The sequence below is a fragment of the Cucurbita pepo genome, chromosome 2, assembly GCF_057944985.1.
Source record: "Cucurbita pepo subsp. pepo isolate OVF chromosome 2, ASM5794498v1, whole genome shotgun sequence".
Lineage (NCBI taxonomy): Eukaryota > Viridiplantae > Streptophyta > Magnoliopsida > Cucurbitales > Cucurbitaceae > Cucurbita > Cucurbita pepo.
In genome coordinates, this window is record NC_141799.1 from 2,298,983 (window position 1) to 2,323,318 (window position 24,336).

Sequence of the window (24,336 nt, forward strand, 5' to 3'; positions counted from 1 at the left end):
AATTTTCCAAATTGCATTAAACTAACCTCTAAAATTATTACACTTGCAATTTTACCCAAATAACCCGAGAATATGCACCATTGTTAGAGAAGAATTGTAACAACCCAGATCCACCACTAGCCGATATTGTCCTCTCTGGGCTTTCCCTCAAGACTTTAAAACGGGTCTGCTAGAGGAAGGTTTCCACACCCTTTAGGGTGGTTTGTTCCCCTCTCCGACGAGACATCACAAGAATGAAGAACTACTCTCCAACGGGACATCACAAGAACGAAGGTGACTATCAAAATCAAAGCATTAAGAGCATTAAGATTATTTCCATTTTTGGAAGATTGTTAATCTTATATCTAATTCTGTTATCCCAAAATTGATGGGTTGCTATATGTTACCATATATGCTTTGTCTGTTAAAGTCGTACAATTTACTGTCGTATAAATTAATATTATGATATAATGGAATTTAATATGCAAATAAGCTATAGAGCTAAATCCAAAACTAAAAGCCGAGCCCTAATTTAATATGCATTTTATAAATATTTTTAAAAATCTTAAACACTTTTTTTATAAAAAAAAAGTAATAATGATAAATGTTTGTGATTTTGAAATTTTGCTATGAAATGAAATATGTTTTTCTGAAAGGGTGAAATATGTATTGAAAAAACCACGAAGAAATAAATATAATTTTTAAAAACACGAAACTAACCTGTCACCTATTACAATTTTTCTTAATTTTTTTTTTTTTTTAAAAGTGAATACTACTCGAAGGGTTAGCCCCGGGGCAGAACCCCCCTTACCCTCTTCATTTTGATGAGCTGCATGTGGTGCAACTAGGTTGGGTAGGGAAGATGATGCCTCATTTGGTGGCAAGAGAGTATAATAATGAAATGGAACTAAAAATTGTAACGACCAGATCCTCCGCTAGCAAATATTGTCCTCTTTGGGCTTTCCCTCTCGGGCTTCCCCTCAAAGCTTTAAAACGCATCTGCTAGGGGAAGGTTTTCACACCCTTATAAATGGTGGTTTGTTCTCCTCCCCCAACCAATGTGGGACATCACAATCCACCCCCCTTCGGGGCCCAGCGTCCTCGCTGGCACTCTTTCCTTCCTCCAATCGATGTGGGACCGACCCCAAATCCACCCCCCTTTGGGGCCCAACATCCTTACTGGCACACCGCCTCGTGTCTACCCTCCTTCAGGGAACAGCGAGAAGGCTGGCACATCGTCTGGTGTCTAGCTCTGATACCATTTGTAACGACCCAAATCCACCGCTAGCAGATATTGTCTTCTTTGGGCTTTCCCTTTCGGGTTTCCCCTCAAGGCTTTAAAATGCGTCTGCTAGGAGAAGGTTTCCACACCCTTATAAATGGTGGTATGTTCTCCTCCCCAACCAATGTGAGACATCACAAAAATATATGGACCAAAATGATATTCAAACCTCTAAATATTCATCCCGACATAATAATAAACTACAATTAAACGGTCTCTTCCAATAAATAAAAAAAGATACGAAAATACCATACGAACACTGCTACTAATGATGGTACTTCTGACCCTTCAGAATAGTCCATGACCTAAAAGAATACATACATTCAGAATAAGCATTATATTGTACAGTAAGCTTCACAGATGCAAAGATGGTGCATTGTTAGTTTTGTGTGTTTTTCAGGGTTGAACTGAGGTTTGAATAACTCTCTAGATGGAGATAGAGAGAGAAAGAGGAGCATCATGATTCTTGGCTGATTTGAGCAAAACTGAAAGTCCCTCAGTATTTTATATGTCAAACTTCTTGAGTAGAAGTTGATTATTATCGCAGTGGTAATTCTAAGGATTCTCAAAACTTGTAATATGTGGAAGTATCGACGTAATTTCATAGAATCATTTGGTCTGAATGCTAAAGAAAGAACATAAGTCAGATGAAGAAACGGGAAGACCTAGGAGGTAGAAGATCATAACCTAAAAACTGAAAGTCCCACAGTATTTTATATGTCCAACCTCTTGAGTTCACTATTATCGCAGAGGTAATTCTAAGGATTCTCAAAACTTATAATATGTGGAAGTATCGACGTAATTTCATAATCATTCGGTCTGAATGCTACAGGAAGAATATAAATCAAATGAAGAAACGGGAAGACCTAGGATGTAGAAGATCATAACCTGAGTGATTAAGTGGATTTATATTCCTATATATTCACTATGTGGTACTTGGTACTTTATTGTACTAGATCGCATTAATGTAAGTGGATACTCCACCCAACACATCATTTTGGGAAAACTCTGCTTGAGGAGCATTTGATGTTGCAAATGAAACTCGAAATGCACTAATGGTTAGAAGAGAAGAAACAAAAAAAAAGTACCTGTAAAGTTGTTCCATAAGCACAAGTAATGCAATTTGATGATTTAAGACCATGGAGGACAGCTTGATCGATACGTTAGCTCGTTGTCGCAGTTGTTGTCCATGGCCATAAGGTCCACCAATGCAAAATGCTAATCTTGAAGCACCCTGCAAAGAAGAAGAAACATAAGAAATGCCATTTTCATTCTGGGATACACCCACAGTTCTAACAAATTTGATTACAGAAACAATTGGACCATGGTGATTAATACAAAACTTTATTAACATCAAATTAGAAAGCAGGAGACTGTTACATATTAAGATCTAGACTGACATGGAGGTTGAACATGTGGGCTGGTTTAACTTAGAGGTGCCTCAAGCAAAACTCTCAATTTCTAGTCCAAACTCCTCGGGTCCTGTCTGATAACTATTCTGTTTTTTGAAAATTATGTTTATTTTCGTATCATTTCTCTTGAGAAAACAAATTCTTAGCCAAGATCCAAAGACAAAAACACGTTTTTGAAAACTACTTTTCTAAGTTTTTCAAAACTTGGCTCGATTTTCTAAAATAAATGTAAGAAGTGGATAACAAAACAAGGAAATCCAAAGGTGGAAGTAGTATTTATAAGCTTAATTTTCAAAAACAAAAATCCAAACCAATCCGTTCTCAAATGGGGCCTTAGCAACTAACTTTGAACTTTGAACTATTAGGAATCAGTCTAGTAGAGATGAATTGATGATAACAATGCAACCCATTTGATTTGAATTGGAAATGGTACTCACTGTATTGCCTGCATCTGCCACCAACTCAGCCATCTGCTCGGAGGATATCTCTTTCCCATTCTCATCCAACATCACAACCTGAAGGTGCATATGCAGAATGGATATGGTACACACTGTAAGCAGTAAGCACGACCATTATAAACTATTTTAAAGATCAGTTTTAGAAGAAGGGCTAAAAATAAAATCAAAGCATTATATAGCAAACTATATTTCTTTTCTGAAAAAGAAGCACTATGATCCATGTTTTTGAAGTAAAAAGTACAAGAAATCAATGTTCTTTCACATTTTTAGCTGACAAAAAGAATGATGTTATTGAGGGAGGGAGAGAGAGACAGAGATTCGTAACTGCACAATCCCATCGCTAGTAGATATTGTCCGCTTTGGGCTTCCCCTCAAGATTTTAAAACGTGTTTGCTAGAGAGAGGTTTCCACACCCTTATAAAGAATGTTTCGTTCTCCTCTCAACCGATGTGGGATCTCATAATCCACCCGGTGTCTTTGTTGGCATTCGTTCCCCCTTTTTCAATCGATGTGAGGATCTCACAGGGAGAGTTCTAAACTAGTTATCAAATAAACGAGCACAGCCAGAATAACAAAATTTGTAATGATCCGACGAAAATGAATGTTAAGAGATAAACCCAATCGTCCGACTTGAGAAGATTCACAACAGCTATGTCTTCATCATCAACCTGAGCTCTTGGATCCCTATAATGCAGAAACGAAACATGGAATGGAAAGCATTCATTAAGATTAGCATCATTCATCAGAGATTGAAAGTTCGAGCGTAAATCAGAAAACTGATAAATGAAAACCAACCGTACAATCACATACCGCGCATTTCTAGGATTTGATCGCAGTTGAACATCTTCCACATTACAGTAGTTATTGAGCTTGTCAATATACTCGTCAATGAGAAGCTGAACGCCACGAGACCTCTTCTTCCCCACAGTTAAAACGCGTATCGGCACCACTCTCTGTTCATTGTCCATAAAAGCCTAATCTCAGTTAAAACTCAGTCATCCTGATCCTCAATCACAGTGAAATCTCAGCCAAATATATCAGATATTAACAAAATGGAATTGCAAAACTCAACGAAACGCCAATCGAACGACCGAGACCGTAAAAAGGAAAAAGAATCACAACGAAGACAAAAATCACAAGAACCAAACAACGAAACTAAATTTACAGAAAGAAACAATAAACGTACCACAGATTGACCGGTGTACTTGCAACGTCCAACTGAAAGCTCGAAATCGGAGAAACATTACACAACGCCGGTAAGAACATAGACGAACAAAACCTAGGTCAAATTCTAGGGTTTTTTTTTTTCCATCTCTTGTAGAGAAAACGATGATACCTGAAGGAGAAGCGGAAATGTTAGCACAGAGAGCAGTAACCATTGATAAGAAGCCGAGAGCAGAAACCAGACCCCTCGGGCTAAGACGGAGATGATGACGTGTCAGTTAGCAAGTTGCCAAGATGAGAAAAAGAGAGAACAAATTTGATTAAAATTACGAATTTTGGGACAATTTTATTTTGGCTAAATTATATAAAATCTAATTTTGTCTCAATGATATTCCAAAATTTTCAAAAATATAAAAATAATTCATAATTAAAAAAACCAATATTTTGTAGTAACTTAAATTTTCAAATATTTTAAAAATATCTCAAAATTTTTAAAAAGAATACGATTAAATGTATTTTCACACGTAAGATGTTTCACTCTCTAGTTTTATTTTCGAGTAACAGCTTCACATGACACCTAGGAAGCTGATCAGTTGTCAACTAATTCAACCATAACCTAACTAGCACGAGATTCTACAACCGAGCAAGAAAATAGAGAGCCTCTACTCGTTACCATCACATTAAAGACAAGTTTTCTTATTTCCGCAGTCAAATTTCGAATTTGGGGTTGTCGCCCCCTGATTAGGCAGAAGTCAGGGGTAATACTGACCAAACTATTGACATAAAACGTCCTTTTTTAAACACTTAATTAATCGAGGTCTTAACCTCATTATAGGTAAACTCGAAATATAACCACATTGTTTCTTTATTGAGGTGTGGCTCCACGTTTTCTATCAAGCTTTGTGTGGCTCTTGGGAACTCGAGAAATAATCTATCAAAGCTTCTATCTCATTCAATAAAACGTCCTTCCATCCTCAAGTAATTTGATCTATCTTCAATTCAATTCATGATTCGATTCATGGTTCGATTCCATTTAGAGATGTAGGAAGGAATACCAGCTAAAAGTTGAGTGCTCAAAAGAGAACATGAAGAACAATATTACGGATATCAATGATGACGATGACAAAGAACAATATGGTGCATACGACGACACACCGACACCCATCAAGAAGTCATATCTTCATGAACGAACACCTTGAAAATTTGAATAAATATAATCAATTAGATCAACATCTATGTAGCTAGCAAACATTTTATTCAAAAAATTAAAACTATAATTTATCAGAACATTCAATTATAAACTCAATTCAAATGGATTGCAAACAAGTTTTCTAAAATTAGATGATAAAGAAACAGATTTAGAGGGAGTGTTGAACAGAACATGATTTTCTCATCTTCATCACTATGTCCAAATTTCAAACTATGAATCAACAATTTTCCCGGAAAAGAAAATTTCAGTGAGAATTTTACTGCCAGCCAAACAAACAGAAATGAGTACTCATACCTTTCAGCTGCTATAAAAATCCCGTTCCATCGTCACTGTGATTCAACAAGCTCAATGGTCTCGGATTTGGAGTGGATGCACTGAAAAAATTGAGAGAAAACAAGCAATCATTGAATAACAATGGATTCCAGAGCTATTTCCACTGCCTTGCTTGTGAATTTCCTCCTCTTATCGGCCGCATCGGCTTTCAATGTCACTAAGCTCCTTGGCCAGTTCCCTGATTTCACCAATTTCAACGATTTACTCACACAAACCAAACTCGCCGATGAAATTAACAGCCGCTTGACTCTCACCGTCCTTGCTCTCGACAATGGTGCCGTTTCTAGCCTCTCCGGCAAGCCATTGGACGTCGTGAAGCGGATCTTGAGCGTTCACGTTCTTCTTGACTACTACGATACTAAGAAAATTGCAACATTGGCGAGCGATAGTACTTCCGTTCTCACCACTCTGTTTCAGACCACTGGCAACGCCATGAATCAGCAAGGTTTTCTCAAGGTTACGCTGACTAATGAAGGCGAGGTTGCGTTCGGTTCCGCTGTGAAAGGAGCACTGGCCGAGTCGAAATTGGTGAGATCTGTTGCTGCTCAGCCGTACAACATCTCTGTTCTTCAGATTACTTCTCCGATTCAGGTTCCTGGAATCGATTCCAAGCCAGGCCACTCCACTCCACTAGCACCACCACCGAAGGCGTCTGCTCCGGTCCAATCTCCTAAAAAGGCACCGGCTCCGGCTGCCAAGTCTCCATCAAAGGCTAATGCTCCGGCCGCCAAGTCTCCATCAAAGGCTAATGCTCCGGCCGCCAAGTCTCCATCAAAGGCTAATGCTCCGGCTCCTTCCGCCAAGTCTCCATCAAAGGCTGATGCTCCGGCCGCCAGGTCTCCATCAAGGGCTCATGCTCCGGGCGCCTGGTCTCCATCAAGGGCTCATGCTCCAGGCGCCAGGTCTCCATCAAGGGCTCGTGCTCCGGGCGCCAGGTCTCCATCAAGGGCTCGTGCTCCTGGCGCCAGGTCTCCATCAAGGGCTCGTGCTCCGGGCGCCAGGTCTCCATCAAGTGCTCGTGCTCCGGGCGCTAGGTCTCCATCAAGTGCTCATGCTCCGGGCGTGTCTCCAAAGGCCGCTGCCGATTCACCGGAGAGTCCTTCGCCAAATCCCGCTGCCGATTCACCGGCGAGCTCTCCGCCAAAGCCCGCTGCCGATTCTCCAGATGCGACCGATGACGACGATTCTGATGCGGCTGCACCAGGACCTAGCGATGATTCTGGCGCCTCAAGCGGTAGGTTCATCGGAGCTGCGACAGTTCTGGCGGTGATCTCGTCGTTTCTGGCTCTCTGAGCGCTCAACAAAGCCAGTGCGGTCACACTTTGAAGGTTGAGTTGAAGGTTCCCCAATAATTTCATTTGTAATAGTTTAATTAAATATTTGAATTTAGAAAAAAATTAGAATTTTAGTTCTTTTAATTTAAAAGATTCAATTTTGTTCTTATGATTTAATAAATTTATTTTTTTTATAATTTAATAAAATCTCATAGAAAAAATTATATTATTTGATAAAATCCTCGAATAATTACAATTTTAGAAAATGGGCCTCCAGTTCCATTTAGGCCCATTCCTATAGTTCTCTCATAGAATTGAATGCAAGATGTTGGGCTTTAATGGGCTGCTGACGGCCCACAACGAAACTGCCAGCCTGCCCCAAGCCCAATCTCTCCCCATTTCCCCTCTCTAGGCCCATAACTATTTACTTCGATGCATTTTCATTTTTAAAAAGTGTACAATTTTGGTCACACTGTTGCAATTTTTACATGAATATATAATGCCCACATCAATTTCAACATAAATTTACTAAGAAATTAAAAAAAAAAAATAATAATAATGATGGGGTAATATTGCAAAAGTTAAACTCACCCCTAGTAAATATTGTTCGTTTGTCTCATTAGGTATGATTCTCTTTCGGGTAGGCCTTGAACACGTAAATATTGTTCGCTTTGTCCCATTAGGTATGTAGGCCCTGAACACCGCTAGTAAATATTTGTCCCATTAGGTATGATTCTCTTTCGGATAGGCCCTGAAAGGAGAAGCCAGGAATGCTACTTTGTCCCATGAGGTATGATTCTCTTTTGGATAGACCCTGAGGAGAAGGTTGGAATGCCAACTAGCGTCTATTACTGAATTCACGATAGTACCCTATTTTTTGAACGTCCAATGCCAAAGTCTGTTAAGTCGCCAACATATTGAATCCACCCGACCCAATAGTACCCCATTTGTTGAGCGTCCAGTGCCAAATGGGTAGCCAATCCCTATGCACTTTATAGTTATGGGTGGGCACATGCTCTGTTATTGAATCCACCCAACCCAATAGTACCCCATTTGTTGAGCGTCCAGTGCCAAATGGGTAAGTCGTCAATCCCTATGCACTTTATAGTTACGGGTGGGCATTTTATCGAAGATGGGTTACGGGGGTGGGCATTTTATTAAAGATGGGTTACGGGGGTGGGCATTTTATTAAAGATGGGTTACGGATGAGCATTTTATCGAAGATGTATAAAGAAATAATAAACTCGAGACAAGAAAAAGCGATTAAATTCTCATGAATTCACATTCCGTTGTATTTTTTTTTTTTTTTTTTTTTTGGTTTTAAATAAGGGAAATGATGAAAGCATAGGTTAGAAAAGAATCAAAGGAATTGACAAAAGAAGATGTATAGTGGAGTGGAAGATCCTTCAACTTACACCCTAATAATACTCTTATCAATGTGTGCATGCATGCTGCAGGGACCATATGCCCACGTGATGCCATGTGGGGTAACAAACTTGCATTTCATCACATTTCTTTATACATTACAATTCTCGATCACACACAAGAATCGAATATGCACCTTTGGAATCTAAACAATGACCCGACCAGCTTTCGATATCTCGACTTTTGGTAACCTGATTCCTTCATAAAGAGTGCGTTCGGGAGAGAATTATACTGACCTTTAAAGAGACGATTTTTTCCTTTGAAACACGAGTATTGAAGATCGTGATGGAAAGCTTTGTTTATTATAACAACGAGATCAAGTCAACCTATAATTTATTGTACGAGGTCTTATCCAAACAAGATATTTATTTTGTTTTGTTTCAACTTTGTTCCCAATTTTATTAGTTTTATATTTTTAAAATTATTTTAATTATTTTTTACTAGCAACCAGACCATTTTAATTAGTTCAAAAATAATATATATTTTTTAATTCTTTTGGAAAATAAATAGAAGACAAGCCATACAAAAAATATTTGCTAAATAATTTATTTATTTATTTATTTTATTATTATTATAAAGTAAAATAAATGTAAATAATAAATGGGGTCGATATTGATCACGTGCTACTCTGGCTTCATACAAAAGAAATTAAAAAGGAAATAAAATTTGACGTCGGTCCATTATCCAGCGTGGCAGCATGCAGTTGGTCCGTCACGTGAAATCCGCGTGCCCTCTCCTCCCTCCCGGTCCGAGGACCTGACAGCTCAGCGTCACGTGTTATTTTTCCTGGGTACATCGTATCATACAAACCCGTTTCCATCGCTTCTTTTTCGTTTCCTTCTTCCAAGTGAAAGTGCTTACCCAAGTATAGTGGGGCCCACACTCCTTTTTTTTTTTTTTTTTTTCCAAATAAATAAATAATTTAATTATTTTTTTTTAATAAAAAATCAGATAAATTTATTTAACGAACTTTCGTTCGTTCATTGTTACGAACACTAAAACTCGACGAATGCATTGAAAATTACAATAATAATAATAATAATAATAATAATAATAATAATAATAATAATAATAATATCACATTTGAATGAATAATGGAGGAAAAAGAAGAGGAAGAAAATTAGGGTTCTCGAACGTGGAAGACGTTAGGGTTTTTGACGACGAGATCGTACATGTAAACGGAGTTGAATTTGGAGAACTCCATTGGAAGAGAAATTAGATCAATGGAAGAAAGCTTATGAAACTGGAACAAATCTGGATCGCCTTCGTAATATCTCTCCCATCCTAAACCTTCCAGAATCTTCTCAAGGAATCCGTAAGAACAAACCGGCTGCCCCGACGGAAGATGAACCAGAACCTTCTTTCTTCCGCCGCCGCTGCCGGAGGAGGAGTAGTCCGCGCCGGTGCCGGTGCCGGTGCCGGCGCCGGCTTGGGAGTTTTCGACGAGGCGTATCACGCCGTTTGATCGGAAAACCCAAACGCCTGACATTTTTTTCGCGGTGATGGGAATCTCAAATGAATGTGTTGGTTTGTTGGAATGGATTGTGATTTGGAGGGATTTGAGTGAGCGGTTTATATTTATAGGGGAGAGGGGATGGGAATTGTGGGCCCCACTGCTTGCCTGTTGTTTTTTTTTTTTTTTTTTTTTTTTTTTTCTTTTTCCTTTTTGGGTCTTAAAATGAATTTTCAAGAAGCTGTTATTTTTTTAAGGAAACTTTTATTTAAATATATATTATAAATTCAACGAGAAATTTAAATATTAAATATTTAATAATAAGAAATACATGTTTATGGTTTCTTTTATTATTATTTTTTAATTTAAATTCTTTTTGTTTAAAATATTATCCATTTTTTAAAATAAAAAAATAAAATCATTTTCACAAAGGTGGATAGTTTTTGCTTAGTTTCCCTTTAAATACTTTTATTTTTTTTTTCCTTATAAAAAGAAAAAGATTTTTTTTTATTTATTTGTTTTGAGTCAACTTGGATTGAATTAATAGAAATTATAAGGATAATAAAAAAAAAGAAAAAAAAAAAGGAATTTGGTCCGAAAATAGGATCACGAGCTGAGCACGTGATGGGAAGTGGGGTGTGGTGAGTGTAGGGTTGGTAAGGTAAGGTGTTGGTGGGTTATGGGACTGAAAGTGACTTCCCTTTCCCCTTCCTTCTTGCCTTCTCATCATTGGATTAGATTTTTATTCCCTCTTCATACTCAATATTTTTATTTTTTTATTTTTTTATTTTATATCCTTTCCTTTCTTTATTATTCTCCTCTATTCATTATTATCCACTATTCATATTCATTTCTCCCTACCATTTTATGAGCTTCACATTTTTAATTTTTTTCCATTATAATATTAATTTTTAGAATATTGAACATAACATTTTTTTTTAAGAATAATACAATACCTACAACCTTTGACGGGAAGCATAAATATTTAAATTTGACGAGTTTTACAACAATTTTTAATTTGATCAAGAAAAAACTCATCTAATGGAACTTTGGAACAAAAAAAAAAACAACTAAGTAAGAACCAAATTATGAGATTTAAAAACCTACCAATTAAATAAATTAATTTTAATTTACTAATGTGAACTAAATTTGTAATTTAACCTACTTTTTATAAAATAATTAGAATTTCTTCCATTTATTTAATCTCATTTAATAACCATCTATTTTATTTTTTGAAAAATAAACCTATAAATACTACTCCATAGTCTGACATCTAAATATATATATATATATATATATATATAGTCCTACTACCGGTGCTGACAATCTTTACCAAGTCCCAACGATTGTCGACCACCAGATTCGCTGGTCTGCTATATTTACCCTAGCCCACAAGCACAAATCCTCGGCCCAGAATATAATCCCAAAGTACTCCAAAGACCCAAATATAGTCAATCAAGATGGGGTCAGACTGATGCGGAGTTCCCCAACAGCATAGAGCTTGGGAAGCTCGGACCCGGTCAAAATCCAGACTAGACGTTGAATGAGGTAGTGGTTTTTTCTATTGAGATTTGTTGAGTAGGCTTGCCTTAGTTGTCTGCTATAAGATAGCTAATTTTGAGCTTTTGGACATTAAAAAGATATATATATGTATATAGACACATACAATTTAGATCTGTTTCAAGCAAGCAACTAGAATATGTCCATATATTAAAGAAAAGGCTATGAACTTACCAATTCTATGCAGCAGCAGATTTGAAATGATACTCATCTATGGTGGAATATATCAAACCTTCATCTTCAAGAGACCTTATGGAGTCCCTGAAAATAAAAATAAAAAAACAAAAATTGTATAATTTAATTGATTTTCATACCAACCACATACGTCGAGGATGGAAGAAGTTTACACTATTTTCTCCAATGGAATTTTCAGTTGTTGGGACAGTTCATCTCTGTGTATTCCTCTTTCTTTTGCACTGCAAAATATAGTCAAGAACTTCAAATAAAAAACACATATATTCTATACATATATATATATATATATATATATATATATATATATATATAACAAATGTAATGAACCATTTATTTTTTCTTAAACTTAGGAGAAAAGAATAATTTTTCTAATATTTCTTTTGTTAAAATACAATATTAGTACCCGTACAACAAATTTTATTCTATTTTAGTCTATGTAATCATGGATATCATAAAATTAGTCCATCAAAACTAACTTTTATTGAAATTGATTAAATAATAATAATAGTTTTCATGCAATAAAAGAGAATTTTACTATAACTAATCAGATAGATTAAAAGTGATTATTTGATAAGAAACTAAACTATCAATAATCAAATGATCTGACTTGTGTACTTAGACAAAATAAATATGTGCATTCTTTCGGTTGAACTCACGAGACAACTACTAAACTCGAACTTGGTTAAAAATATTTGCAAGATTCCAATGAATGTGGCCCACAAGAAACTTGAATATTGCGACCCTAAAGTCAAACTTTGTCTCATTATTATTGTGCCAAGAGCCAACTAAGAGTGAGTGTCCTATGGAACCCCATGTCAACCACCGACCTAATGTCTGGTTTTCTATCCACACAAGTTATAACTAGCAGACCACGAATGACTCAGTCACATCCAACCATGGGATTCATTTCTTTAATTCTAAAACCACCTTGTTCCCGGGCCAAAGGCAACTCAAGTCAACCTCATATAGAGTAATGCACTGGAACTAGCCAACAAAGGAGACAATCCAAAAAGGAAAAGAAAAAATGGTCTGGGACAACTTACACGCTGGAGGGCAGCTGCAGATAGTCAAGGACCAATTCGTCACAGTTCTTTTTAACATCAACAGTGTGCTGCTCAGACGACTGCAGAAAGAAGCTCTTAGATTATATTCCAAATTGTATAATCATCCACAAAATATTACTTGAGATCCCACGTTGGTTGTAAAAGAGAACGAAACATTTTTTTTTATAAGGGTGTGTAAATCTCTCCTTAGCAGACGCATTTTAAAATTGTGAGGCTGATGACAATAAGTAAAGGGCCAAAACAAACAATATCTGTTAGCGGTGGGCTTGGACTGTATCAGAGCTAGACACTGGACGGTGTGCCAGTGAGGATGCTGGAACCCCAATGGGATGAATTTTGAGATCTCACATTGGTTGGAGAGGAGAATGAAATATTTCTTATAAAGGTGTGGAAACCTCTACCTAACAGTGATAACGATATGTAACAGGCTAAAACAGACTATATCTATTAGCGGTGGGTTTAGGCTGTTACATATTAAATCATGGTCACAATCATGGTTAAGAATCTTACTAGTCCTGAAGATGCTGTCTGATATCCACTCGAGCCACTCTGCACGGCAGGCTTCACAGATGAATCTCCATTGGGCTTCAAGCAGTTTCAGCACAAATGAATTTAGAATTCTAATGTTCACTTATAACTAAAAAGAAGTTAGAAGCAAAACTATCAACGTGAGGTCCAGCAATCAGTACCTGTAACTTGGAATTCCGCAAGTGGTCATGTATGCATTCAATAAAGTGGAAGGTAATCTCGTCAAAATTTGTAACAGGCCTGCAAAAAAAACCATAGCCAAATCCATCATCCCGTTAGTTGATCAAATATACAACCGGAAAACAAAATTTGGCATTGAACGGTTTCCAACATCCCAATGATCACTTGAGATTGGTCACTACCAATATACAATAACTACCTAGGGACCGAGAGTGAAAGAAAGAACACTTCATAGGATAGTCGATTCAAGAAGAAACTTAAGGCAATCACAAATTCACAAAGAGAAACTGCATAACAATAACAAGATATTATCACTAGAACTCATTTGATGTGGAGATCCTCGAGTTTCAGCATGCAATAAAATCACCAAGCAGGATGATAGCCTTAACCATTTAGCTTCAAAAGTATGCCCAAACGCATGAAATTAGACTTAAGAGAATTAAAGACCATACCTTACAGAGAATGCAAATATTTGCTTGTTACTTTGAAATATTTTCAGATGCCCAATTACCCGTACATACATTCCATCTCTATGCCATAAAAAATTCCAAGTAAGGGTCATAAAGACTGCTTAAGTATTTATCATCACAAGAGAAGCAAATTGGACAAGAACTTACTGTATTTCATCCATTTGATTAGTGTCAAAAGTATCGTTTACCCTGAATAAATTTTGACAAACATTCTTTAGTAAATGAAGCAGATTTAGTTCAAAGGCTTAGGAAGATTGGAACTGCAACAGTATACCATCTTTTGCAGCCAATTCTTCCTGTTCCATCATCTACAATGAATGTGATGTCAGTATTCCTTTCAGCTTTCTCAGAGACCTTCCCGACGATTGTAACATTTTTCCAATAAGTAAAATATCAGTATTTACAACAGAGAGAATTTACAAATATTCAAGAGACATCCTCGAGCTATAAAATGGACCCGAATTAAGGTGAATGGTAACCACATATGAAATGAAAAAGGGTCTGTAGAAACTCAAGAACTACTGACTACAAGAAATTAACACATACACAAAGGATCAAGCGTCAAGGAGCCAATCAGAATATGTTCATTGACATGGGCTTTTAAGAATATGGTTGAATAATTTTTCACACTGCAAAGCTTTCAGATAAATAAAATGTGTAAAACTAAAATATACAACCTTCCCTTTTCATTGCAATATTCAACACTCTGCTAATGTTCATGCTTCTTTGGGTTAGAAGGTACAGAAATCCAACCAGCGCGACTAAACCAGTAATGGCTCAAGCCCACCGCTAGCAGATATTATCTTCTGTGAACTTTTTCTTCTAAATTTCTCCTCAAGGATTTTAAAACTGTTAGGGAGAGGTTTCCACACTCTTATAAAAAATATTTAGTTCTACTCCCCAACGTGGATCTCACCATCCAAGAATTTGGGAATTTGGGAGTGGGCAAATAAATCATGTTTTTCTTAGTAGTTGGAGTCTAAAGGGGAGCTCGAAAATCAATTCTAGCTAGTAAAAGCTTTAAGGAAAGAAGCCCAAAATCAATGAAAATTTTGAAAACTCTGACGAACATTGAAGCATTGCTAGTGAGCTACATGACAGATATAATTAACATAGATTTGATTCTGAACTGCAATTTCTCGTCCTATAATCTGTTTGCTACACTAATAGACATACACAGCGACAGTAGTTTCTAAAAGTGAGAGAGAAAGCAAGGAAGCATACATTTGTAATATCGACGCCGTTGATCACAAAGTTGGCCTTCTCTTCGCCAGAATGGGAGGCTTCACTTATCTGTTTTACCGTTACTGGAACCACGCCCGGCGTTTCTCGACTCTGCATTAAGAATTCGAAGGTACATAAAAGGAAAATGGTAGAAAATGAAACAAACAGTTATCAAGTACCATCTTGTTCACATATTCTTCTCATTTTTATTCAATACCACCAATTTGACAAGCAAAATCTTGTTTACGACCGAATATTAAATAGGATAACCATTATGAGTTTGATCTCCATTTCTAGAATTATAACTCTGCTCTGAACGCACCTAAATATACTCTGATATTCTCTCTTCCAGCGAATGAAAAATGAATTAGGTTCGCGTTTACGCCGGATTCTAGCTATCCAACAGCTTTTAGGAGTATAGATTCCTTGAGAGTAAATTCTATACTGCATTTTTGAAATCCGCTCTCGATCGAGAAGAAATTTAGAGTTTAAAGCAGCGACTTACCTTCGACAAAGAGGAGTCATTGGTCTGAGACGACGTAAATCCACTGCCGGAATCAAACTGGCTGCTGGAGAACATTCTTCAAACTTCAGCGAGTAAAAACTTAATGAACAATCAACAAAAAGATGTGAAAGAATTACGATGCAAATATATGAACTACGTCTTACACCTCCCGCCATTATAGAATTCCCGCCCGATCTCGTGAACAGTATTGTCGATCCCGAACCAGATCGGGTTCGAAACGACGAAGAGCTACAAAGCCCACAGAGCCCAATGAATTCACTTCTGTCCATGCAAATTCGTGGGCTGGCCTTGTTTCGTTGATCCGCCATGGACGTGAAAGTAGTGCAAATTTTACCGTGTGTACCCTTTTATTTTAACTAATTTTCAATATTGTCCCCATAAGTTCTAATGTTTCAAATTTAAACCCTTTAGTTCGCGTCTTTTTGTAGTCTTATTCAATGAGTTCTAATGATATATTATTATTTTGTTTTCATTTTTCTATTTATCAGTCTTTTTTTTTTCTCACTATTATTTGTGATGTCTCACATTGACGGGGAAAGAGAACAAACCACCATTTTATAAGGGTATGGAAACCTTCTCCTAGCCATGTTTTAAAGCTTTGAGGGGAAGCCCGAAAGGGAAAGCCCAAAGAGGATAATATCTGCTAGCGGCGGATGGGTTGTTACAAATGGTATTAGAGCCAAACACCGAATGATGTGCCAGCCTTCTCGCTGTTTCTCGAAGGAGGGTAGACACGAGGCCAGTAAGGACGTTGGGCCTCAAAAGGGGTGGATTTGTGATGTCCCACATTGGTTGGAGAGTAGAACAAACCAGAGTGCCAGGGAGGACGTTGGGCTCCTAGCCTTCTCGCTGTTCCCCGAAGGGGGGTAGACACGAGGCAGTGTGCCAGTAAGAGTGCCAGTGAGAACGTTGGGCACATTGGTTGGAGAGTAGAACAAACCAGAGTGCCAGGGAGGACGTTGGGCTCCTAGCCTTCTCGCTGTTCCCCGAAGGGGGTAGACACGAGGCAGTGTGCCAGTAAGAGTGCCAGTGAGAACGTTGGGCCCCGAAGGAGTGTGGATTGTGATGTCCCACATTGATTGGGGAGGAGAACAAACCACCATTTATAAGAGTGCGAAAACCTTCCCCTACCAGAATTTTTAAAGTTAAAAGTTAGATCAAACTTAAAAAAAAAAAAAAAAAAAAAAGTGAAAAGTTATTTTAAAAATCCTTTTAAAAGTTAAATGCATTATTTAAACAAATTATTAATGATTTTCTTTTAGTATTTACTTTTTTAGAAGTTCAAAATACCTTTTTAAGACTGTTTTTTTAATGTTTAATAGTATTATCGAAGCTTTTGAAAATTGATATTTTTATTAATTTAACCAAAAAAACTCGTAAGGCATATATTTGTGATAAAAAAATATTTATCCTATTAGCTAACTAATAATAATTTTAAAAAAAAAATGACAGATTGTTATTATTAATATTTTACTTGACCGAGAGAATCTAAAATTGCATAATACCAGGAACGTCCCTCCTGCTCGAAGCAGGAAAGGTGTAACGATCTGTACATCGTAAAAAAGAGATAATTATAATGTATTGCGAAGTCTGCCGAGCACCCCAATAGAGCCGATTGTTCTTTGTATCATAGGCATTTTAATTATAATGTAATGTAAGGCTAATAACATACCACTAGTATGGAACATTATTAGGCAGGTTTCGGATTACGTTGTTCTTCAATCCGACTTTGGTACGCATGGCTTCCAATCCGGTTCGATTAATTTCTTTCATCACCTTCATCCTGATCGTCCTCTCCCTCGACTGGACAGTTGCCAATCCCATGCTCTTGTACCTGCATACCAAAATGGTAATCTCTCATCAAACTTGTTGTTCGATGCATATTCAAATCGACAATAGTAGTTAATCGTGGTATTCTTTTGTGGGTTCGTATTTTTTTACCAATGAAAGCTTAATTTCTTAAAAAAATATGGAAAAAAAGGCGTCGCTCGAGTATGGAGGGAGTTTTGCTTCTTTTCACACAGCATATTCAGACAAGAAAGACTCTTTGGCATGTAGGTATCGTGCATGTGAGATCCCACATCGGTTGGAGATGAGAACGAAGCATTCCAAGGGTATGGAAATCTCTCCCTAGTTGACGCATTTTAAAACCTCGAGGAAAAGCCTTGAAGGGAAAGCCCAAAGAGGACAATACCAGCTGTTACAAATAGTATCAGAGCTAGACACCGGTCAGTGTACCAGCAAGGACGTTGGGCCCCCAAGGAAGGTGGATTGTGAGATCCCACATTGGTTGGAGAGGAAAACGAAGCATTCCTTATAAGGATATGGAAACCTCCCTAGTTGACACGTTTTAAGATAGTGAGGGGAAGCCCAGAAGGGAAAACCTAAAAAGGACAATATCTGCTAACGGTGGGCTTGGGGTGTTACAGTCCACCTCTTCAAAGTTTTTAAAGATTTTTATAATTGTCCTAGACCTTATTCTCGTTGAATTTCTTTCTCTACGTTTGTTTGTTTATATTATAGCTGAAGGCACTCATTAAAAAGGATCAGAACATACCTTGCTGCCAATGCAGCAGTTATGGCTGCATCATTTGCAGGAGATGGTCGTGGTTTTTGACGATAATAACGTATAAATTGCCTGGAACCAAGCGTTTTGGTCGATTGCCGATCGCTTGTTCTTTGAGCTAAGATGAGCTCAGCTCCACCACTACCAAGCTGAACAGAATTGGCCCCATCCCCTGATGCTACTAGCTGGTTGCCACTTCCATCCACATAACTATATGACAACACCATAGAAAATGAGAAGCAACTCAACTCAGGAACCGTGTTTATTTAAAGCTATGAGGACTGTAAAATTCAAGAAACAAAATGATGAGCACCTGCTACTGTAGTCATAAAATTCTTCCAATTCTACTTCTTCGTTCTCGTCTCCATCGCCATAATGCACTTTGCAATGGCTTTTCGCTTCCATATGCTTCCTAACAGCTTCCAAGCTGCTAAAAGGAAGACGATTATCGTTGCAGTACAGACACCTGAAATCCCTCATCACCTGGAACAACGTGAAAGAAAAGTAAATCGACTTCTGATTTTCTTGAGCAAAAAGAAAACTGAGAAAAGGGTATATCTCGTTTTGGCACCTTCAGACCGAGGTATGTAAGGAAGCCTTTCAGATCCTTCAAATATTCAACATCAGGAATAAAGAATCCATGTTGTTTATGCATGTGAACCATGCAGCTATCGATGGTATCATGCTCTAAATCACACATGAAGCAGCACGATGGATCCAAGTCCACCTCAATGGCATCAGAATCATCGTCTTCACCCTCATCGTCATTCTCATCGATCATGTCTTCATCAGAATCAGCTTCTTCCCACTCCTCACTCTCTTCCTCATTTTGTTGGGCCACCCGATTAGAAATTCGCTGAGGAAGGGGCTTAATTATTGGCTTTTCAACTTCTTCATCATGTGTTCCTTGTGAAGCTCGGATGATGTGACTCTTGGATTTAAGATGTTGGGCATGAGCCTGGGCACTCCTATAAGCTTTGCTACAAAGGCCACAAGAGTATGACATTGCGGTCTCTGATTTGGCATTCTCTTGTGCAGCAGCAGCAGATTGTCTAGCTAAGAATAATGCCTCTGTAACCCCAGGAACATTAGCCACCTGGTTTGTTCACAAGATAATTACATAAATGATACAAGAAAGGTGGGTTTTCAAATCCTTCCAAAACACTGTGGCATTGTGAATAAAATTGTTACCGTTTCAAATGCCTATGGCATCCTATATACATTCAACAGAATGAAATCTAATGAGTTTTTCCATAGAACTGCTTAACAACCACAGAGAGACTAATTGGATTCACAAACTATTATCCCCTCTAAAGAGTTCGTCTTCCTGTGTTCATCATATGTACCTTAAAAACATCCCGAATTTTAACAAATTCCTTGAAAAACTTAAACCCGTTTAAGGCAATTTCCTGACACTGTATGAGCAGGCAACAGCAGCTAAGGGCACTGAAATTCAAAAACTAACCATCTCAAAACACGAATAATGCTTTAGAACAATCATTTCAGCTGATCTTCATAACAAAAGGAGTAATGATCGGTAAGATCTACTCCGAAATACAACATATCAAATATTCGCACCTAGATTTTTAACCGAAAAAAGAAAAAGAACAAGACGAATGCTAGCGAGAAAATTGAAATAATCAGGCAAAAATCGCAGTTCCGAAAGCAAGAACCAACACCGAACATAAATGAACATAAAATTAGAAGATAAACCTAACCGACAGACCTCAATTATAAGCATGACACAGAGAGAGAGATAGAAGGAGGACCTTGCGCTTAAGATTGTATCGATGCCATTCGGATTTGTAGTGAAGCTTTTGCTCCTCGATGTCTATAAATTCTTTGTTACAGGCATTGCAGGTTAGCCCCGGCATCTTCTCTCTGGCACTAATTCCTCTCCGCAATTCTGATTCTGACTTCAATCGATTCCAAGAACGAAACAATCAACCAACAATTGAGAGAGGGAGGGAGAACAAAAACGAAGAAAAACGATATGCAGAGGCGGTTTGAAGATAAATAAGAAGAAGGTGCCGCAGAGAAAGAAGCAAACGTTGCCGATGGCTCGTGGCTCTGAACAGACGCATGCTCTTGCGTCACCCGTTATGGGCCGTCTTTGGGCCTCCGAACATTGGGCCCTAATTTGGGCCTATGGGCCTCTATTTTGGAGGCTTGCAGCCCACTTATGTGAAAACTTGGCCCAGTTACTCTATAATTGGTAGATGCCCTTTCACTTCCCATGATTTCCTTTTGGGAAATTACCCTTTTATTTTAATTTTTTTTAGGAAAATAAAATAAATAAATAAAAATAAAAAGCTCCTTATATTAATTTTATCTATTTGCTAGTAAATTTAGACTAAAATTATGTATTAAAAATTAGTTAGATTGAAAAATAGAGAGTACAGTAATATTCATGTCCATCAACTACGCCTTTTGGCCTGATCTTAGGCCCTGACTCATCCTCTGTGGACGAACCTTGTGGAGGAACCCTTGAGTTTTCGAGGTATTGGATTCTCACCAATGTTTGCGTTACTCAAGCCAACATTCTCGGTTCCGCTTCGTCCACCACTGCTCGCGCGGGTACTTCCCTCTAAGGCGGAACGCTCCCCTACCGGTAAAAAATAACTACAAGTTAATCAAAAGAACAAGTTTGTCCTGAGATTTAGATTTTCGTAAATCGGGCTTATGGCTGTCCAAAGTAAAAATTATGTCAACTTTGTTCCCATAGGATTTTAAGAAGCACGGTTGTAAATAACGACGAGTAAATCAAAAGAACAAGTTTGTCTCGAGATTTAGGTTTTCGTAAATTGGGCTTATGGTTTTCCAAAGTAAAAACCATGTCAACTTCGTTCCAGTAGGCTTTTGAGAAGCTGGGGTCATAAACAATAACGAGTTAATCAAAAGAGCACATTTGTCTCGGGATTTAGGTTTTCGTAAATTGGACTTACGACTTTCCAATGTAAAAATTATGTCAGTTTCGTTTCGATAGACCTTCGAGAAGCAAGATAAATTAATGAAATTCTAAGAAATGGTATAAAGAGTCCGGATGGATATAAGGTAGAGATGTCTACAAGGTGAGAGCTTTCTCCATCATGTCTCGTGGAATTCCGACCAATAATTTTTTTTTCATCTTCCCATATTTTTATATATATATTTTTAAAAAATATAATATAATATCGGAAATTAATTTTTTTAAAAATAAAATTTCAAAAAAAATATCATAATTATCTTTAAAAGCTAAATTGTGAATTATTCATAAAATAATATAACTTAAAATTTAAAAATTGGGATAATCAGTATTAATATAAAAGGGTGGTGTTTTCAGCGACACCTGAAACAGCGGGATTTACGGACAAGTATGATCGAGCAGTATCACATTCGTACTCTGCAAGTTCAAGGGGGTTCAATGACGCCATGATCGATACCTTCGACTGAATCTCACAGCCAAACCAAGTGCCCATGGCGCCGCCGACGGACAAACCGCCGTAGGACGAAAGGCAGCCACCGCACCACCGCCGGAAAAGGCCTCTGTCATCAAATGTCGCATTTGTCTTTACAGGCTTCAAGGTTCTTCGATTCTTCGATTCTTCATATATCTGTTTGTCTGCTGCGACATGGAGAAATCGGCGAGAAAATACAAAAAGAAACTAACGATCAGGTCTCGAAGCATTTAAACATGGCGATGCACTTCTAATTTAATACTACTTTTGTTTCTGTTCGTCTTGTAGAATTCTGTCTCTGTGTGGAGTTCGAGAATCCGAAGTTTCTACAGTTGCGGAGGTTTGGTATTCGAACCTTTGATTTGTTGCGGTAAAGTTGATTCCATTATTGTTTCGTTCTTTTGTGGTTCTACTTTCGCTTACTTTTTCTTTATTGACGTCTGTCGATATTTGTGCTAATGTTTTTTCTTTCTTTGCTTTGGCCTGTTGGTGCTTCCTTGCACGATAAGAAATCCTCCATTCCAGAAGCTTTCTAGTCTTGTGCCCTATGCCCTACCTTTTTTTGCATCTAAGTTGCTTGTGATAAACCGAACTCGCTTTCAATTTCATCAGTTTGATCGGTTTGTTTTTCTTCCATGGTTCTTTCTGTCAGTAATTGATATGGAATCGTTGAAATTTCTAGTTGTTCGGGGACTTTTTCTTGTTCTGCTGCTCTCTTCTGCGGCGGTGAGTTCAGTAATTGGAATCGGAGTGAACTGGGGAACTCAATCTACTCATCCGTTGCCGCCGGCTACGGTGGTGAAGTTGCTGAAGGATAACGGCATTCAGAAGGTTAAGCTTTTTGACGCCGATCCTGTAGTTCTAAACGCTTTAGCCAAGTCAGGGATTGAAGTGATGGTAGGAATTCCAAACGATATGCTCTATAGCTTGGCGAATAGCATCCAAGCCGCTGAAAATTGGGTTGCCAAAAACTTGTCGTCTTATATTTCGTCCACAAGTGTCGATATAAGGTAAAGACAAACAATGAACAATCTCTCTCCAATCTATCTTTAGACTTTATCTGATTCAATTCAACAACTGCTGATGTGTTCGTGAGATTGTTTTCTTGCTTGAAATCTGCTTTTGTTGGCTGTTTCTCCTGAATTTCCTGCAAGAAACCATGGAATTCGCTTGAGTTTTGTTCCTTTGAATTATTGTCCTGTGATTTGTCTCATTCAGATGGAGGATTTTCACTTTTGACTACTTATGTTTTGCAAGGTATGTTGCAGTTGGGAATGAACCGTTCTTGAAGACCTTCAATGGAAGCTTTCTTGGAACTACTTTTCCTGCTCTTCAAAATGTTCAAGCTGCCATTGTCAAGGCTGGTTTAAGCACTAGGGTTAAAGTGACAGTGCCTATGAATGCTGATGTTTATCAGAGTCTAACAACTGTACCTTCTGGTGGTGACTTTCGTTCTGATATCCATGACCTTATGCTTTCCATTGTCAAATTCTTGAGTGACAGTGAATCCCCTTTTACTGTCAATATCTACCCCTTCATTAGCCTTTATGCAGATCCCAATTTCCCTATTGACTACGCCTTCTTTGATGGCTTCTCCCAAGCTTTGGACGATAACGGTCGAGTCTACGACAATGTGTTTACTGCAAACTACGACACCCTTGTTTCATCTTTGCAGAAAAATGGCTTCCCTAACATGTCCATAATTGTTGGAGAGATTGGATGGCCAACAGATGGAGACCGGAATGCAAATTTGCAGTTTGCCAAGAGGTTCAGCCAAGGCTTCCTCTCGCGCTTCGTTTCGGGACAGGGAACGCCAATGAGGCCTGGTCCTATTGATGCATACTTGTTTAGTCTTATTGACGAAGACGCCAAGAGCATTCAGCCAGGCAATTTCGAACGTCATTGGGGTCTGTTTTACTACGACGGTCGGCCTAAATACATGCTTCAAATGGCAAACGGCACACGTAGTTTAGTACCCGCATCAAATGTCAAGTATCAAGCAAAACAATGGTGTGTCCTGTCCCCATCAGCCAGCCTCAACGATCCACAAATTGCCCCAAGCGTTAGCTACGCTTGCGAAAACAGCGATTGCACGAGCCTTGGCTTCCAGACATCATGTGGGGCGCTAGACGCTCGGCAAAACATCTCTTATGCATTCAACAGCTACTACCAGATAAAGAATCAGGTGGCAAGTTCCTGTAAGTTCCCTCATCTCTCTGTTATTTCAACTCAAGATCCATCAGTTGGAAGTTGCAGGTTCATTGTGATGACGCAGCCTTCTGAAGTTGCTGTGAATGAAAAATCAAAAGCTCTGAGGTATTCTGCTGGATCATTGCTGTTGTTTCTCTGTTTTTTCATTCTGGCAGTTCTGTGATCAAAAACTACAGAGATTCCTCCATCTCTTTGATTTATATATATGTTTATGCAGTAAAAAATCTGTAAGTTTATATTTTGAGTTGTAATTTTACATTGAAAAAATCGATCAATCTCCAAAATATGGCTTTTAAAAATATATTAGATGAACAAAATTTTGAGTTTCATTTGTTGTTGCTGCTTTTTTTAGTGCATATTCCTAATTTGAATGAATCTATTTATG

The 24,336-nt window shown here is 37.9% G+C and overlaps 5 protein-coding genes and 1 pseudogene across 10 annotated transcripts; 2 read left to right on the forward strand and 4 right to left on the reverse strand.

Moving 5' to 3' along the window:
• Nucleotides 1-1,408: 1,408 nt before the first annotated feature.
• Nucleotides 1,409-5,942, reverse strand: LOC111788305 (methyltransferase). Of its 3 annotated transcripts, XM_087121346.1 has the most exons (9): nucleotides 5,800-5,939; nucleotides 5,362-5,489; nucleotides 4,468-4,548; nucleotides 4,318-4,349; nucleotides 3,942-4,084; nucleotides 3,749-3,815; nucleotides 3,111-3,188; nucleotides 2,350-2,495; nucleotides 1,409-1,566 (listed from the first exon to the last, which is right to left on the reverse strand). In XM_087121346.1, exons 3-9 carry the CDS (start codon nucleotides 4,508-4,510, stop codon nucleotides 1,527-1,529), a joined length of 549 nt encoding a protein of 182 aa, XP_086977472.1. In that variant the 5' UTR covers nucleotides 4,511-4,548; nucleotides 5,362-5,489; nucleotides 5,800-5,939; the 3' UTR covers nucleotides 1,409-1,526. The 3 variants fall into 3 exon arrangements, with proteins under 3 accessions (XP_086977472.1, XP_086977473.1, XP_023524400.2); XM_087121347.1 differs by lacking the exon at nucleotides 5,362-5,489 and having other exon boundaries at nucleotides 4,468-4,547; nucleotides 5,800-5,942; XM_023668632.2 differs by lacking the exons at nucleotides 5,362-5,489; nucleotides 5,800-5,939 and having other exon boundaries at nucleotides 4,468-5,044.
• Nucleotides 5,920-7,283, forward strand: LOC111788338 (uncharacterized). Of its 2 annotated transcripts, XM_087121345.1 has the most exons (2): nucleotides 5,920-6,615; nucleotides 6,655-7,283. In XM_087121345.1, the coding sequence occupies exons 1-2, from the start codon at nucleotides 5,920-5,922 to the stop codon at nucleotides 7,129-7,131; spliced, it is 1,173 nt and encodes a 390-aa protein (XP_086977471.1). In that variant the 3' UTR covers nucleotides 7,132-7,283. The 2 variants fall into 2 exon arrangements, with proteins under 2 accessions (XP_086977471.1, XP_086977470.1); XM_087121344.1 differs by having other exon boundaries at nucleotides 5,920-7,282.
• Nucleotides 7,284-9,563: 2,280 nt separating this feature from the next.
• Nucleotides 9,564-10,091, reverse strand: LOC111788329 (flowering-promoting factor 1-like protein 2 pseudogene; annotated as a pseudogene).
• A 1,187-nt stretch (nucleotides 10,092-11,278) lies between these two features.
• On the reverse strand, nucleotides 11,279-15,906 carry LOC111788263 (replication protein A 32 kDa subunit A-like). Of its 3 annotated transcripts, none has more exons than XM_087121474.1 (11): nucleotides 15,717-15,906; nucleotides 15,210-15,322; nucleotides 14,262-14,357; nucleotides 14,135-14,176; nucleotides 13,970-14,047; nucleotides 13,499-13,577; nucleotides 13,320-13,394; nucleotides 12,789-12,868; nucleotides 11,898-11,966; nucleotides 11,725-11,811; nucleotides 11,279-11,587 (listed from the first exon to the last, which is right to left on the reverse strand). In XM_087121474.1, the coding sequence occupies exons 1-10, from the start codon at nucleotides 15,789-15,791 to the stop codon at nucleotides 11,730-11,732; spliced, it is 789 nt and encodes a 262-aa protein (XP_086977600.1). In that variant the 5' UTR covers nucleotides 15,792-15,906; the 3' UTR covers nucleotides 11,279-11,587; nucleotides 11,725-11,729. The 3 variants fall into 3 exon arrangements, with proteins under 3 accessions (XP_086977600.1, XP_086977599.1, XP_086977598.1); XM_087121473.1 differs by having other exon boundaries at nucleotides 11,279-11,590; XM_087121472.1 differs by lacking the exon at nucleotides 11,279-11,587 and having other exon boundaries at nucleotides 11,632-11,811.
• Nucleotides 15,907-17,169: 1,263 nt separating this feature from the next.
• LOC111788201 (cytoplasmic 60S subunit biogenesis factor REI1 homolog 1) lies at nucleotides 17,170-20,354 on the reverse strand. Its single transcript, XM_023668469.2, has 6 exons — nucleotides 20,073-20,354; nucleotides 18,875-19,399; nucleotides 18,617-18,786; nucleotides 18,295-18,513; nucleotides 17,410-17,571; nucleotides 17,170-17,284 (listed from the first exon to the last, which is right to left on the reverse strand). The coding sequence occupies exons 1-5, from the start codon at nucleotides 20,175-20,177 to the stop codon at nucleotides 17,412-17,414; spliced, it is 1,179 nt and encodes a 392-aa protein (XP_023524237.2). The 5' UTR covers nucleotides 20,178-20,354; the 3' UTR covers nucleotides 17,170-17,284; nucleotides 17,410-17,411.
• A 1,264-nt stretch (nucleotides 20,355-21,618) lies between these two features.
• Nucleotides 21,619-24,280, forward strand: LOC111788166 (O-Glycosyl hydrolases family 17 protein). The gene is made up of 3 exons (XM_023668415.2): nucleotides 21,619-21,867; nucleotides 22,029-22,750; nucleotides 22,998-24,280. The coding sequence occupies exons 2-3, from the start codon at nucleotides 22,401-22,403 to the stop codon at nucleotides 24,112-24,114; spliced, it is 1,467 nt and encodes a 488-aa protein (XP_023524183.2). The 5' UTR covers nucleotides 21,619-21,867; nucleotides 22,029-22,400; the 3' UTR covers nucleotides 24,115-24,280.
• The last annotated feature ends 56 nt before the right edge of the window (nucleotides 24,281-24,336 follow it).